We start from the raw sequence: 17,461 nt of genomic DNA on the forward strand, positions 1-17,461 counted from the left end.
AAGCAAGCATCAATAACAATTGATTCACCCAACACATTATCTGACAGTATAAGTTTGAAAAGTCAAGACCATGAGTTTAAATAATTCTAATTCTGAGGTAATAAATAAATTCATGTAGCTATGGATGCCTCTATACAGAACCAAAGATTTCTATCTTTATACTGTCAACTTAGTCAGAAAAGATTGTATTTTTTGAGAAAACAATTTTTAAAAAAGAAAATAATTATTCAGTCATTTGTTTTCCGATAAATTATCAGCTCACAGCTATTTGTATATGGTAACTAATGTAAAATAACAAACCAAACTCTATTTCCTTATTTATAAAATTCGTATGACGTTTCTGCAACTATCAATAACATTTAATCTTTCAGAACTTACTGATATTTCCACAATTAATCACCTCTGAATTACCAAATTTTAATAGCGTATATTAAGACTGATTTTTTACAATTATTATGCAAAAAAATTAAGTTATCAAATCTTTGCATATCAATAACAGTATCTCCTTCAGGAACAGTGGGGGGGGGGGGATCCCACTTCCACGAGCCTTAATAAGTATGAAAAACTGTGCAGTCAAAATATATTTACTGTAGTAAAGCACAAACCATACAGGCAAGGATTTAATTTATAACAGATATAATAGTTGCCATGATTGCAGCTTATGTGCATTTATAAATGAACAAAGAAAAATAATAAAGCACTGTTAAGTTGACATGCCTACTGGTAAATGTTTCTGAAATAATGAGTGAGTTTGTTTTGTAATAACATCTGATAATTATTGTAAGCTAAATCTTCATGAAACCTTATCAGAGAGAAAATGGAAAATACATCTTTAAGCAAAATTTGCTATGTGTGAAAAAAAAAAAATTTTTTTTTCAGCTGAATATAATGTGAGTGGTACCATTCTTATTACTGAAAAACTGAAACAGTGGTGTAACTGCACTCATGTATATAAAAAAAGGAAGGAATACTATGTATTAAAAATAAGCAGACATAATGAATTATATAAAAAAATAAATATTGAACTCTAATGTTTATTAAAATGACTAGATTGTCAATGCTACAACAAATGGCTCAGAAGTAATAACATGGACTACCCACAAGGAAGTGCTCTACTCCCTAATTAATTACCTCTAAGAAATCTTTCACTAACATTGATTAAATTATAATTAACCAATTTAACAACTGCCATTTATTCTTAATGGTAAAAAAATGAATAATGCCATGTATATATCACAAATAAGAATGAACTAGGTTTAAGCTTTTAATTAAGAATTATATTTCTTTAAACTGACCATAAATGGAAAAAAATATTAGTAATGACTATAAAAAAAAATAATAATCAAATTTTGAAAAATAAAGCACATTTTTGTTCATTCCTTAATATAATTCCATACATCATGCCCAATTCAAATGGGTTAGTGATAATTCCATCAGAATCATTATGTTCAAAAACTACTTTAAAACAGTTTAAAAATATACAATCATTTATTTATTATATACATATAAAAGTCCTGAGCTAAGGCTTTCCACCCTTCCCATGCAACTATCAACATCTGAACATGCATCAAACTGATGTCCATAACTACACAAATAAAACATTTGGTACCTATGAAGATTACTTACTTATCAAAATGTTAGTAATGATATAATCCTTACAACCTAACAATATTACCTACTACAGCAACCACATGCAATGCATTACCTAAGTATATAATACTGAAACATTACAAAAATGTTTGTTTCACAATCTCTCTATCCATGAGGAATACACACGTTTCATCTTAATAGTGCAACGATGTTTCTAGTCTACAAAAAAACAACAGCAAGTCACTTGCAACTTGCTGCCTTTTAAGGACCGGAAGCATTTTTAAGCAGCAAATATGTGACATAGGGCACCATCCTTTTCCAGGTGGATCCCCCCTCTACACAACTGCTAACAGTCTGGTGATACTAAATTCTTATCTGTTGGTAGTGCAAGATTCAGGTGTGGTCATAAATTACAAATCACACTAGATTCAGCTCCTTGTATTGATTAAATACTTCAACCTGGTAATATATAAAAAAGGAAAGTACTATTAATAACTTAAAATTTTTCATTTTTCGGATATTATATTCTATAATGCTAAACACAAGACAAAAAAATAATAAATATCCTCAGCAAGTCAGCATGAAAACAAAAACTGTGGAAATCCTTCTCTACAGTATAACAACATATTTCTATTAGGGCAAATACCTCATGCTAGAATAAATACCATAATATATTTCACTTGAGATTCTACAATCTTCTCTAGATATATCCAACTTTTACTTTAAAAAATTGAGATATTAGTTCTGCAACTTGCATAGTCATAAGGCTGAACTAATACATGCCAAAGTATAGCCATCTATGGTTAATTCATTTTTTAAAGACTATGCTACAACAACGTTTGAAACTCAGATTTTTTTTCCAGTGGTAGGCTTGTAACATTAGTGACTTACAAGCTAAAAGCATCCATTAGCACACAAAAAACAAGAAAGGCAGTGCATTAGATCAAATTTTTTTTTTTTTTTGCAATGCTTATTGCTCAAAACTTGCAATATAAAAAATATGAGAAAGAAGAACTGTTAATTAATAGGACTTCACTCTTCTGAATGGCATACATCAAGGTTTTGAAAAATCTGCCTGTTCAAAATGAACAGGCAGTCTGAGATTGGGAAGATTTAGGATTTAGAGACTGTTAACTGTCATACAAGAGAAAAATATAGTGTAATGAGTGGAAAAGTGCATACAGAGTTTTGAAAGCTGAAGAAGCTATGGCTGAGATATATTTATGCAAGGAAAAAACAGGGTGTACTCCAAGGGCTGATTATCAACGGGAGTGAAGTGTGATTTTTTTTTTATAGGAGATAAGACAGGATAACCATCTTTCTATGTTTTAATAATACTGAATATCACAAGATTATCCTTGTCTAACTTAAGAATAACTAGAAGATCAGAGTTTAAAGCAATGGTCATGGTTCCACCTTGAGGTATTTAATGATTGTGCACAAGGTTGGTTAAATGAAGAAGAGGAATGGAGTGTATTGTCATCAGTAATGACGAGGATGTGACTTCAGTGAGAAAAAGTCATTTATGTACAGGAGGAAGAGAGTGGATGAAAGTATAGAACCTTGGGATACTCCAACCCTGATGGAAAAATCTGAATAGAGAAAGTCATCAACCATGACGCAAAGCTAATGACCAAAGAGGAAGCTGGTGATAACTACAAAAAGTAGAAGGCAAACCATAAGATAATAAGTTTGCTGAGTAGACCTACATGCCATAAAAATGTCAACAGTGATATGTAAGCCTTCGGTAGCTTGTGTTCATAGTTAATGGTGATGCCAGGAGATTAGCTGTGAATGAATTGAGAGTTGTGTAATTAGTTAATGAGCCTGAAGATGGTCAAGAATTTGGATGCCAGCAATATTCTCTATTTGAGAGAGCTAAAGTAAAAGCAACTGGGCAGCAATTTATTTGTTGGATGACTTATGACTCCCCTCCCCCTCTTTTTTTTTTTTGAATGGACTGAATATAGCCTTTTTCCATGATGTAGGGTAGATGAAAAATTGAAAAATTTTATGAAAAACTGAGTATGAAAAATTGAAAAAAAAAGTGATAAAGAATAAGTTTTAATTCTGGAGCACAAGTTTTCTGCAAAATAGGATACCATCAGAACCAAACACTGTTCGAATCTAAGCTAATCAGCTTCATCTTTTATTATTATTATTTTTTTAATTTGAAAGACTAGAGGAGGCATGCAGTGAGCATGCCTCCTCTACCTCCTCATGGTAAAGTTAGAAGATATTTTATCTTTGATGATCAAACTAGATGAAGGTTATATTGCGATCTTGGTGAGGGACCAGAAAGCTTGATTGCCATTTGAAAAGACAGCAAGTTTTTTTGTTTTTTTTTATCAGAAATTAATCTTATTAGATTTATTTATTTTTATTTTTTTATTTTTTTTTTGTTTCGCAACATTGCAAGCTGCAAGAAGGTTGAGTGCTAAGCTGAAGTTCCATCTCATCTTATAAATCGGATTACTGCTTATTATGAAAGGGCTGTTAATCCTATTTACATTATGTTCAAAGTGAACTGTGTGTGTTCTTCTGACCAGTTTTCCTACTTTATGGGATGAACAATTTGAGTTTCCAAGGAGGGAAACCCTCCACCTCCATAAAAGTTCTTTGCATCATAGACAGGATTCAAACCAAGGTCTTTGTTAATATAAACTAAGCTACAAGGCACTCCAAAGTTGGAGTTTTAGTCTCAATTGCAGTTTTGTTTTGTTAACTCCCTTGACATAAACATTGGAGAATCAAGGCTGAAGAGTGGTCAGAAATGGGAAAAAGAATGATTTTTTGTTATTCAGTCTGAGATTAGGAGAACAAAAAATTAAATTCCACCATGGAAAGCAGGAGTAAGGGTGACAGAGGTTATTCCATATGGCACTTGTAATGTCAAAGGACAAAGACCAAGAACACCTGGATGAATATAAAGTGAAGAAAACTTGAACAAAGTGTCTATATTACCAAGATAAATCAAGATTTATCAGGAAGGAAACATCCTTCAAGATAAATCAAAATTCTTTGCGACAGCTCATTTCATTCATTCACATGCCTATCATATTCAAGAAAAATAGCCATAAACTTCTATTCCAACATCACCTGCACCCCACACATAGCATTGATGTGCTACAGGTTCTTCTACCTCTCATGTATGGATTCAATATTAAAAAACATGAGATGTCAGTTTTCAGAAATACACACTTGCCAACCTTTGTTAAACTGTAATCTAGACAGCTCAGGTCTTGAAAAACCCAGATCTGTAATTCCATTAGGAATTACAGGTCTGGTTAGGATGACAATTGGTGGTGCACATCATGTATATTACTATTAAAGTCCAAAAATATTGGTGAAGTAAATATGGAAACTATTAATTTAAATACTGTTTTTGAATGGATTTTTGCTAGTTTTTTTTTTTTTGTTACTTTTTTGGGGGGAAAGGGAGGGGACTGTTTGTAAGAGTTTTTTTTTGTTATCTGCAGTAAAATTGTATATTGTATTTGGTTACATTATCCTTAAATGCTGAAGTAAAAGAAAATTTAAATAAAGAGTGGCAGGCATGGAATGGGAAATGAAAAAACTTACATACTTCCCACAAAGAGAGAAAACCCAGTCTCCTGCCCACTGCTCATAGGCAGGCTCAAAACAGTCCAGCCCCCCACAATACAATACCACAATACTACTGCCTCCAGACATAATCTGGCAGAGGAAGTGGCAGCAGGTTTATTCATTTATCTGTTCAGGAAACATATTCATTACTATCAGCTTCAGTCATGGTATTACCTAGCAGCTGATCTGTAGAACCATTTTATTGCTATACCCTTCAATGGGGAGGTGTGTATGCGTGTCTATGATGCATTTCATGAATGTTACATTATTTCCTTCACTGTGTTAATGCGTTCAAGGAGAGGCATGATAGATTGTGTGGATAGTTTGGGTCTCTGTGATGAGTCAGACTCCATGGAAGTGCCTGTACAATTTTAATAATAAAGTTCTTTTATAGAACCTAACATTTTTCAGCGATGGTCATCATATTGTATGCTTACTTTCAATTTTATACTGTTTTTTTATATACATGTAGTGGTCTTACTCTGATATAAGCTGAAGTAACTTGAACAGGATTAAGTATGGGAGAGTCTTTGGTAACTGGGAGTCAACAGAATGAAAGCACAAGAAATCTAGAAGAAACGAGATGTCGTGAGAGTGAGGGAGCAAATAAAGAGTGTTGAGTAATAATGGTATAAAGTTTTCGCTTATGACTTAAAGCAAAAGGCTCAGGTGAGCTTTCCCTATATCCATGGTCTCAACAAATTCTAGATTTTATCCAAGTGATAACACAATTAATTTTGTAGGGCTAATATCATTAGCAGTGCAAATCTTCAGCCTACTAGGTATGCCCCCATCTCTCTGATAAACTTGATGATGTCACCAAGTGTCTTATGGAAATTTTCAAGGAGTTAGTATCAGCCTTGGCCTACCTGTTTAACAAGAGTCTTGCAACAGCAAAAGTCACAAAGGAGTGGAAGGAAAGTAAAATTGCTCCACTTCACGAAGTTGTGATAAGGTTAAGGCTACAAATTATATGTCTATCTGTATATCTGAAGTTGTAGTTAAGGTATTGGAGAGGTTAGTGAGAGATAAGATACAAAAGTAGGTTGATAACAGTGGTATTCTTTGTGCTTGTCAGCAATGGGCTTTGACAAGCAGCATGGGAGGTTGTGTTTTACCAACTTGCTTATGTACCAGTGGCAGCTTGTACATAAGCAGTGCAATACTGCAGCACACCCAAGGAAAAATCTAAAAAATTAAATTTTGTTTGTGTTTATAAATAATAAAAATGCCTACAACATTATATAAATGCAATACAACATGTTGAAAGTTAAAGCTTATGTTTTGACATTGACTGAATAGTTAATAATTGGAATTGTTCAATTAACACTTTAGATTATGAAACAAATGCACTGTGATCTGACACAGTGTCAGAATTATCACATTTGGTCAGTTGTGGCTAAACTTGCTGATATTTTTTTGGTTGTTGAGGAACACACTGACATCCAGAGATAAAGAGGTTATTATTCCCCTTTATAAGGCATTGATACTTCCACATTTGGATTACTGTGCTCAGGTCTGGTCACATGGATTCCTTGGAGATGAGGAGGCTGTGGAGAGGGTTCAGAGAAGAGTGACCAAGTTGGTGAGTGATATAAAAAATGCTCCCTACATTGATAGATTGAGAGCTTGTGGATTGCAGAGATTGGTTGATAGGCGAAGAAGAGGGGATATGATAGAAACATTTAAATTACTGAAAGGTTTTTATAGGATTGATACAGGGGAAATGTTTCAGCTGTGTGATAGTGATGGAAGAACAAGAGGTCATCTCTGGAAATTAAAGAAGAGTGTGGTTAACAAAGGTGTCAGAACAAGGTTTTTTGCCTGGAGGGTGGTGAATGAGTGGAATTCATTGCCTGACTTAGTTGTGAGCTCTTCGTCTGTAAATGAATTCAAGAAGAGATATGACAGATATTGTTTTGCTAGTTTGGGTCTCCCGTGATGAGTCTACTGACTCCATGGAGATACCGGTAATAATAATAATAATAATATTCGTTCGCACTTGTCACTGTATGTAACAAGTGAATCCGAAACGGCTTGTTGAGGCAGATAAATTGTATGCTTGCGAGCATTATTTCTGTGAGATACAAGACTTTAATTATTGGTGTGTGTTCATCGTGAGGGTGAAATAGTTTTGGTATATCTTATTTTATTCTGTTAAAATAACATATAATTATTTATTTATTATAGATACAAGGCTGAATTATGACGAGTGTCACTGTCGAAAATAGGAAAATTATATTTTCTCAATTATCATTACATGAAAAATTATTGTTGCACGAAACAAATGCACTGCGATCTAATGCAGTGTCAGGATTATCGTTTGGTCAGTTGCAGCTAGACTCACCGATACTCATTTGCACTTGTCACTGCACGTAACAAGTGAAAATAAAATAAAATCCAACACTGCTCAACGAGCAGTTTTGCTACAAATGAATTGTATGCTTGCCCACGTTATTTCTGTGGCAAAAATAGAAGGGATTATATTTTAAAATAATTTTTTTAATATGTAAATTTACTTATTAATAAATTGGTTACTGATTAGGAAAAAATGAATTATTTTTCTTATTTTGTATATCCAGCACCCCCACTTTAAATTTTCACCGGCTGCCATTATATATTATAACACTCATCTTGTGATGTACAATAACAAGATGAGATGATATGATATATACAGTGGTATACTAAGATTTTGCAAAGGCTTTTGATAGATTGCCATGCCACAAGTTGGTAACTAAACTGAAGCAGATGGGACTAGATGACAGATTGATGAGATGGATAGGAAATTGGCTCAAAGATAGGTAGCAGAAAGTTATGTATGAAAATGCAATATCCCAAAAGAAGAAGTATTGTGCCACAGGGTTCTGTTTTGGACTCATTGTTAATTTGTACATTAATGATATTGGAATGGATTTAACTGGTGATATACAACTGTTTGCAGATTATGCAAAACTCAGGAAAGTGATGAGGAATTAAGCAGATGTTGTGGCCTTATAGGAGGACTTGAATATACTGTATGAGTGGGCAACAGTATGGAACTGTCAGTTCAATATTGCAAAGTGTAAGGTCTTGAAATTTGGTAAGCAAAAATGGGATGCAAAGTATACACTTGGTGGGGAAATTTTGGAGAAAGTTGAGGAGACAAGAAGCCTTAGAGTGGTAGTGGACAAGGATCCAAAGTCCAGAAGTTACACTGCACAAGATGTGAAGTCATCTCATCAGATTATGGAGAAATAGAGAAGTTCTGGTTCCATTGTATAAGGCCTCATACAGATTACCATGCACAGATTTGGTCTCATGGTTTTCATGATGATGAAGATCTATTGGAAAAAGTCCAGAGAAGACTGACTAAGGTGGTAAATGGCTTTAGGATGTTGGATATGAAAGCAGACTGAGGGAATGCAGTTTGCAAAGCCTTGTGGATAGGAAGAAGAGAGGAGATATGATTGAGACATTTAAGTTGGTAATAGGTTGTTACCAGGTTAATGTGAAAGAAATTTTTCATAGAATGGGAGAAGAGGGTAGAACAAAAGGACATTCCTGGAAGCTGTATAAGGAGGGTGTAGGCATAAGGAGCAAGTTCTTTTCATGGAGAGAGATTGGTGAGTGGAATGCATTGCCAGACACTGTGGTGAATGCAGATACAGTGAATGAGTTTAAAGCATGGTTTGATGGATTTTGTGTAACAGTGTGTACTTCCTGCAATAAGTCTGATCCATTGGGGTCTGGGGTTAATATTACTAACTGATAACACATCAAGCATGCCAAAGAGTATGCATTTCAAGGTTCCTAATATCATTATATTGAGATATTTAGGAACTTTCATGTATAACTTTACATTGCAATTAAATAATTTTAAATTACATAATTTTAAAGCTTTGTTTTTAAGCACTGCTTTTTTGAACTATTGAAGGCTGTTTTCTGGAGCATCTGCATACTTAAAGTTTTAATTTAAGATCTTTCGAAACTGGATGAGACCATTTTAAATGGACAAAAGTGGTTATAAAAATCAGTGCCTTGTATTAATAAACAACATTTGAGGAATTATTTGCAAGTAATTATTATTCAATGTAAGTAATGATGATACAATCAGGTATTTTCTACCCATCAGCATCTTATCATAGTGGAGTATCAGCAGCATTGTAAGCAAATTACTCAAATACTAAATTATTAAAATATTAATATGAAAGGCTAAAGAAATTACCTTATTTTTTAACTGTTGACAAAGTTGTAATCCTATTGTAAATAAAAATAAAACTTCATTTAGCCAGGGCACTGAAGATTCTGCCTGAAATTGAAGAATATGGTATTTCAAAAAAGAGACTGCAAGAACATTTAAAATTACAAGCACTTAATAAAAAATATGTAAAAGATTGAGAATTTTATGTTATTCCACCCCATAAAGCAACAAATACCAAATATCAAAAAATTAACATTCAATGGCAGGGCTCAGATAAACTAACTGCTCTGCTTGCTTGCTTGGCTTCTCCACTTTCATCTTCTCCACAAGCATCTCCACTTTCCAACCTACAGAAAATGGTTTTGAATTCCATTTCCAATAGATAGACATCTTCACACAGCTGATTTTTAGCTATCCAATATGATTCAAATTAAGTGGATATTGAATCCAACATTATTTCAAAGCTGAATATAGATAGAAACTATAAAAGTTTCGGCAGATCCAAGCATAAGCAAACCTTTCATGACAGGGGCAACTCGTAGTAAAGGTGGAGTAAGCTCCAATCAAAATTTCCTTAGTATTTCCCATAATGTAAAACACATCTCCTAGGAGATGTATGATGTTATACATATTACAGGGAAGTGGTGTGGGGGAGGGGGGTTACTGCTCAGACTGGTTTTGACCTTTTTTGAGATCTTGTCAGTGGGAGCAAGACCCAGATGTAAAAATACTCAGATTGCAGTGATGCAGAACTTATACTTTGCCATACGAGTTGCTAAAAAAGGTGTCACATCACAAAAGGCACCAAGAATTACTGAAATAAAGAGCCAAAAGGCTTCACTTCAGCGATGCAAAATTATTCAAATTAAGTGGATATTGAATCCAACATTATTTTCAAAGTCGAATAGAGAAACTGCAAGAGTTTCATACCGAATATAGATAGAAACTATAAAAGTTTTGGCGGATCCAAGCATAGGCAACCCTTTCATGACAGGGGCAACTCGTAGTAAATGGGGAGCAAGCTCTGATCACTAGTATTTCCCATAATGTAAAACAATCTCCTAGGAGATGTATGATGTTATACATTATTGGGAGGGTCACTACGCACACCGGTTTCAACCTTTTTTTTGAGGTCTCTCGTCAGTGGGAACCAGACCAAGATGTAAAAATACTAAGGTTGCAGTGATGCAGAACTTATACTTTACCATACGAGTTGCTAAAAAAGGTGACACATCAAAAAAAGGCGCCAAGAATTACTGAAATAATATTCTCCTAGGAGATGTGTTTTACATTATGGGAAATATTAAGGATAGTGATTGAAGCTTACTCCACCTTTACTACGAGTTTCCCCTGTGATGAAAGGTTTGCTTACGCTTGGATCAGCCGAATCTTTTATAGTTTCTATCTATATTCGGCATGAAACTCTTGCAGTTTCTCTGAAACTCTTGTAGTTTCTCTATTTGGCTTTGAACTAAAGTTGGATTCAATGTCCACTTAATTTGAATAATTTTGCATTGCTGAAGTGAAACCTTTTGGCTCTTTATTTCAGTAATTCTTGGTGCCTTTTGTGATGTGACAACCACGGCAAACAGCGAAAAGTCAGATACTGGAACAAATCTGAAAACACACCCCAACTCAACATCACCAGAGTTAAAGATCGGTACATTCAACATAAGAAGCCTGAATGGCAGAGAAATGGAGCAAGCTGAGGAATTAGATAAGTACCAGATCGACATAATAGGGGTGACTGAAACAAAAAAGACAAAAACTGGTGAGATCTTTTTGAGCAATAAATACAAAATGTTATATTCAGGCATTGACAATCAAGGAAAAGAAGGAGTAGCCATAGTATTCAACACAAAATTCAAGGCTAATCCTCTTGAATGGCAGGCAGTCTCAAGTAGAGTAATGTGGGCAAATATGAGAATGGGGAACTGGACAATGAGACTTATTTATGCCTATGGTCCCACAGAAGGTTCTACTAAGGTAGAAGTGGAGGAATTTTTTGATGCTTTAGAAAAAGCAACTGACACAATGAAAAAGGAAAAGTTGGTCCTTGTTGGGGATCTAAATAGCAGAATAGGAAATGATTGTAAGACATACAAAAATATTTTGGGAAAATTTGGAGAAAAGAGCAAAGCTAATAATAATGGCAAATATTTGTTGGATTTCTGCTCAGGACATGGACTGGTTATTACTAACACCATGTTCCAACATAAAAATGTGCACAAATTCACATGGAGAGAAGAGGCAAGGAATAAGAAAAGTCTCATTGACAATGTTATTGTTGATAGTGATGTTTTCCCCCTAGTGCAGGACACTAGAGTGTACAGAGGATTTGAAATCGGAAGTGATCACTAGTTAGTCTTGAGCAGGATAAAATTGAATTTCATATTGAAAAGAATAACATGTAAGAAAGTTTTAAAGCGAATAAAAGTTGGGCAGCTCTCAGATGTGAACTGTAGACTAAAATAAACAAAGATTATTGAAGAAAAAATGAAAGAGTTTGAGAACAGGAATCAAACCTTAGAGATTCAGTGGCAAGCCTTGAAGAAAGTCCTGATTGATTCAGCTAGAGAGGCATGTGGTGAAGTTGTCTGCAAGGATAGAAAAATCAGAACTCCATGGTGGACACAGGAAGTTAAAGAGGCAGTGAAGGAAAAGAAGAAAGCATATCAAACGTTCCTAGCAAACAAGTCAACTTGTGCTCTTAGAGAATACAGAGACAAATGCAAGAATGCTGCACATTGTGTAAAACTAGCTAAACAAAAGTCATGGGAGGACTTTGGCAAGAATATAGAAAATAAATATCAAGAAGGTGGCAAAATATTCTGGAGGTTGTTGAAGAAGCTTAGGAATGGAGGAAAGAGTGCTGTAAAAGGAGTTAGAGATGATAAAGGTGACATGAAAATGGAAGAAAAAGATATCCTTGAAGTATGGCATAATTACTTTGAAAAACTGCTAAATGAAACAAGCAGTGATGACAGCACAGTGGTAAAAAACACTGACCAGGCATGCAGTCAAGAATACATATCCATACTTGAAGTAGAAAAAGCCATCAAAGGCTTAAAATGTGGAAAGGCAGCAGGAGTGGATGATATTCGACCAGAAATGCTGAAGTATGGTGGTATAAATGTCTTATAGTGGCTGCACTGCATAGTTCAGAAATTCTGGACGAATTCCCGATGATTGGAGTAGAGCTCTCATAATACCCATATATAAAAAGGGAAATAAAACTGAATGTGAGAATTACAGAAGTATTTCCTTACTGAGCGTTCCTAGCAAGATCTATGCAAGTATACTTGAGAAACGATTGAGAAGAATTGTGGAAGAAAAGCTGGGTGAAGAACAAACTGGATTCAGGCCAAATAGAGGCTGTTAGGATCAGATCTTCACTTTACGACAAATAGTCGAGAAAGCATGGGAATATAACAAAGATCTGTATTTAAGTTTTGTCGATTTGGAAAAGGCATATGACAATGTGCCAAGAGAGAATCTATTCAATACACTACAGTTATATGGTCTCAATGGGGCATTCTATCAAGCAATACTTAGTCTTTATTTGAGATGTAAGTCAACAGTTAGAATTGAAGGAAGTACAGGAAGATGGTTTAATGTTAAATCTGATGTGAGACAAGGATAGAAATATAAGATCTGATAATGTTGGAGTCTTGACAAGTAATAGACTGATTTGGAGGAAAATTGTAGATAGGAAGTTAGTAATGATGTAATTTTTTCATGTAGTACTATCATATCCTGTACACCTCTTGAGGGTACATGGCAGGAATTTGATGATGATGATGATGTTCTTGTATTATTTTTTCTATAGAGTGTCCGGTTTGTCCAAAGTATGACAGACTGCAGTACATGGAACTTGATATACACCAGTTAGCAACATAGTTCAGCTTTTATCTTTAGAAGAGGGGAAATACGAGGTGGTATCAAAAGGTTTCGAGACTAGTTCTGTTTACGAGAAATTATTTATCTACGTTTACACACTATCACCTTCAAAATAGTTCCCTTGCAAAGCAATACAGCACTTCCAGCATTCCTGCCACTTCTGGAATATGTCCTGGAAGTCTTTTTTTCAAAGCATGTCAAGCACCTTCTGCGATTCGCTCTGGATCTCCAGAGCGAATCACAGAAAAAATGCAGTTGGTTGTTGTTTTCCACAACAACCAACTGCATCTTTTAGATCTCTTGATAAAAAAACAACCTAACAGTGTCAAATTATCCATTTACAGAAAGCCCACAAATACTGGAAGATATCTTCATTATACTTCAAACCATCACAAGACACACAAACTGAGCATTATCCACATGTTGAAACATAGAGCCAAAACATTTATATCAGAAGAGGAGGATACACAGACTGAACTCTTACTAATAGCCAACACATTATCACAAAATGGATATCCTCAAAACATCATCAAAAAATATCTATACAATGACAACCCCAGACAACAAGAATCCCACTGTCAGCACATTTCTACTGTAGTGATACCTTTCATCAAGTCAATTTCTTATCAAATAGCAAGAATACTAAGAGCCCACAACATCAGCGTGGTCTTCAAACCAACCACCAACATCAGACAAGTTTTAGGATCCCCAAAAAGATAAAGTGCTGTTCTACAAATACCCAGGAGTATATTGCATTCCCTGTCCCTGTGGTCTTGCCTACTTCGGACAAACTTCACAAAGTTTAGAAATTAGACAAAAAGAACATGTTGGTGATGTAAACACCAACAGAAGCATCTCTTCCAGCTTAGCACATCATTTCTGTATGCCTAACCACACAATAGATTGGCAAAACAGCTCCATGCCATATCTCAATGATGACTACAGGCATCGTTTATTTAAGGAAGCCACAATAGTGTCAATAACGGGCGGAAACCTCAACAGAAATCAGGGTGTAATTCTAAACGTTTGTGGAAAAACCTGATCCTCTCTCTCAATCAATCTGAACTACAGCTAGCCAGTAATCACATTACACGTTTACAACAAACACGTATGCGTGATAATGAATAAGAACAATAAGTCTTCTCTGTCACGCGAATGTGTAACCTTAGCTACTAGTTGGTTTACAATGTTTTTTATGTTCCTTTTAATTTGCATTTACTAGTTTTAATATCTCCATAAACGCCTTGAAAAAGCCCAGACAGTTTGCTGGCGAAACTGGTAGGTTTTAATATAAGTTTTATTGTAAACTGGTCTGTATTAATAAAATTGTATTTCTATTATAAAACAACCAAATATGTATAATTTAAAGAATCAATACATCAAGTTCCAATTCCATATATTTCTGGAATTTCAGAACCAATTTCAAGAATTCTGAAGAAATATGATTTAACAGCCACTTATATCCTATTAATAAAATATCCACCTACGAGGTGGTATCAATAAATTTCAAGACTAAGTTTGTAACACGACAACAGATGGCAGTACAAGGCTGCAGTCACAGGGAGCACCTACCTTCATAAGTCAGTGTGCCAAAAGACGTCGTCCTGTGTGCATCTTGGCAGACTCCGATGCGGTGTTCCTTCTGCTCCTGGGTCAGCAGCCTCGGGACAAACTTGGCAGCAACACGGCACATGTTCAAATCACATGTAAGGATTGCCTGGACTGTTCTGTGTGACACACCGACAATGGCAGCAATGTTGTGGAGTATTCTCCAACAATCCTCATACACAAGTTGCCAAATGGTTTCGACATTTTTGGGGTTGAGCTCGTTGAAGGTCTTTCTGATTGCTCATCGTCTTCCAGTGACGTTCTTCCGCTCTTGAAGCACGTGTGCCACTCAAAACACCTCGAACGACTCATTTCAGCATCGCCGTAAACTTGCCGAATCATGTCAAACATCTCTGTGGCAGATTTGCCCAGTTTCATGCAGAATTTCACGTTTGCTCTTTGTTCTAACTTGCTGTCCAGGATGAAACTGCAGATGTGGTAATGCAGGTGGTCAGAATAGCATAATATAACATAAGTTTTATTGTAAACTGTCCTGTATTAATAAAATTGTATTTGTATTGATTCTTTGTTGTTCTGGATTGGATTGTAGGAATCGAACAGCTGTTGTGTAGTCTTTTCGGAGAAGCCATTTAATTTCATGTAGTGTTTGATAGTGGAAAGTTCTTTCTGTAATTCTTGGGAAGTTGTGCAATTAGTTCTAGCTCGTCGAATTAAACATTTTATGATTCCTGTTTTTTGATAAGGATGGTGAGCAGATTGTTTGAGAATGTAACATCCAGTAAAAGTGGGTTTTCTGTAAACTGTTGTTGTCAGAATACCTGAAGGTGAGCGGATGAGAAGGATGTCTAAAAAAGGATAACTTGTTGTCTTTTTCAATCTCCATGGTAAACTTGATACGAGGATGAAAAGAATTGATTTTGGCAGGTAAGGAATCGCTGTTGTGAGGCCACACTGAAAAAATGTCATCTATATATCTAATCCAAAAAGATAGTTGAGGGTATATAGATGAAAAAAGGATGTCTTCTAGATGCTTCAAATAAAAGTTGGCTATAGCAAGTGAAAGTTGGCTTCCCATGGCCGTTCCTTCTACTTAGCTGTAGAATTTGTTTTGACACAAGAAATATCCAGAGTACATCATGAATTCAAATAATTTTATGTGAGAAGATGTCAGCAAGTAAATGTAAAGTCTCTTTGAGAGGATCATTCGTGAATAGAGATTCTACATCGAAGCTCACCATAAGATCAGTAGGTTGTAAGGAGATATTTTTTAATTTGTTTAAGAAATCAAGAGAGTTTTTCAAAAAAGAGTGTGATTTGTCTATATGTGATTTCAATAAGTTCACTAAATATTTGGCTATGCAGTAAGAAGGTAAATCAATACGGTCAACTGAGAGGAATGTCTGTCTTGTGAATTATTGGTAGACCATAAAACCTAGGAGGTCTTGCAAAATGTTTTTAACCATTCTATAGTGTCAGCATCTAAACTTATAACCTCATCTAGAAGGAAAATTAATTTCTTCAGAGTTTAATTTCTTCAGTAAAAGAGAAATTTTTCTTCTGTAATTTGAAGAATCCATAATTACTGTCACTTTTCCCTTGTCTGCTTTAGTGATAACAAGGGGACTGTTGCTTCTTAAGGAATGTAGTGCTTTCTTTTTAGAAGTAGATATGTTGGAAGGAGGAACCTTGGATTTAAGTAGCGTGTAAACAACTTCTAGGCAGAGAGAATTAGCCTTTTCACTGGAGAGATGACTTAGGTTTCGTTCGATGTTAAGCAAGAAATCTAAATAAGGAATCTTTTTAGGGATTATAGCAAAATCCTGTTCTTTTGAGAGAATAAGTATTTCACTACTCGTTAAAGGACGACCGGACAAATTCACGACCCAATTATCTGGAACATGGAAAGTCTTGATTTGTCTAGAAACAAGGACATTGAATTTGCGATTTAGATGTTGATTCTGTTTTTTAAATGAACATTGTATAGAGTATTTAGCCACATTAAGAACTATGTCAGAAAGTTGTGGGTCTAAGATTGCAGAGATAAAAGTTCAGAGATTAGCAATTTGACAAATGTTAATAGCAAGATCATGTTTAGCTGCTGTGAGTTGATTATGGATTAAAGCTAAGCTGGTGTTCCTGTGGATATTATGAGCTCCAGGAGATTTAATGGTTTCTTTTATCTTTGCGAAGTTAGGAATAATCTGATTGTCGTGGCATTTTTTTAGAAAAATGATCCTCACTCGTAACTTACCTTGTATTACAGATAGTTTACTAGCTTACCGGTTTTTTTGGTAAAGCCTTCCCCATGTAGGAACAGAATTCTATTCTTGAGAGACACTTGTGACATGAAATTAAAAATTATCAACATGCTAGCACAAGAATAATATTTTAATATTTGCCAAATATTTCAGTCTGAAATTAACAGACTAAGCAAAAAATAAGAATCATAAAATGTTTAATTTGACGAGCTAGAACTAATTGCACAACTTCCCAAGAATTACAGAAAGAACTTTCCACTATCAAACACTACATGAAATTAAATGGCTTTCGAAAAGACTACACAATAGCTGTTCGATTCCTACAAATCCAATCCAGAACAACAAAGAATCAATACGC

The 17,461-nt window shown here is 34.9% G+C and overlaps 1 protein-coding gene across 2 annotated transcripts in view; it reads right to left on the reverse strand.

Moving 5' to 3' along the window:
* Nucleotides 1-1,016: 1,016 nt before the first annotated feature.
* Nucleotides 1,017-17,461, reverse strand: part of rogdi (rogdi atypical leucine zipper) — a 171,365-nt gene continuing 154,920 nt past the window's right edge. For both annotated transcript variants that reach the window (XM_090410250.1, XM_090410251.1), the window contains exons 9-10: nt 9,401-9,484; nt 1,017-2,049 (exon numbers count right to left, since the gene is read on the reverse strand). In XM_090410250.1, coding sequence (XP_090266376.1) covers nt 2,008-2,049; nt 9,401-9,484 — 126 coding nt within the window. In that variant the 3' untranslated portion in view covers nt 1,017-2,007. The remainder of the gene's footprint in view (nt 2,050-9,400; nt 9,485-17,461) is intronic.

This window comes from Typopeltis vanoorti, chromosome 20, assembly GCF_054136105.1.
Source record: "Typopeltis vanoorti isolate ZY-2024b chromosome 20, IOZ_Tvanoo_1.0, whole genome shotgun sequence".
Taxonomy (NCBI): Eukaryota; Metazoa; Arthropoda; class Arachnida; order Uropygi; family Thelyphonidae; genus Typopeltis; species Typopeltis vanoorti.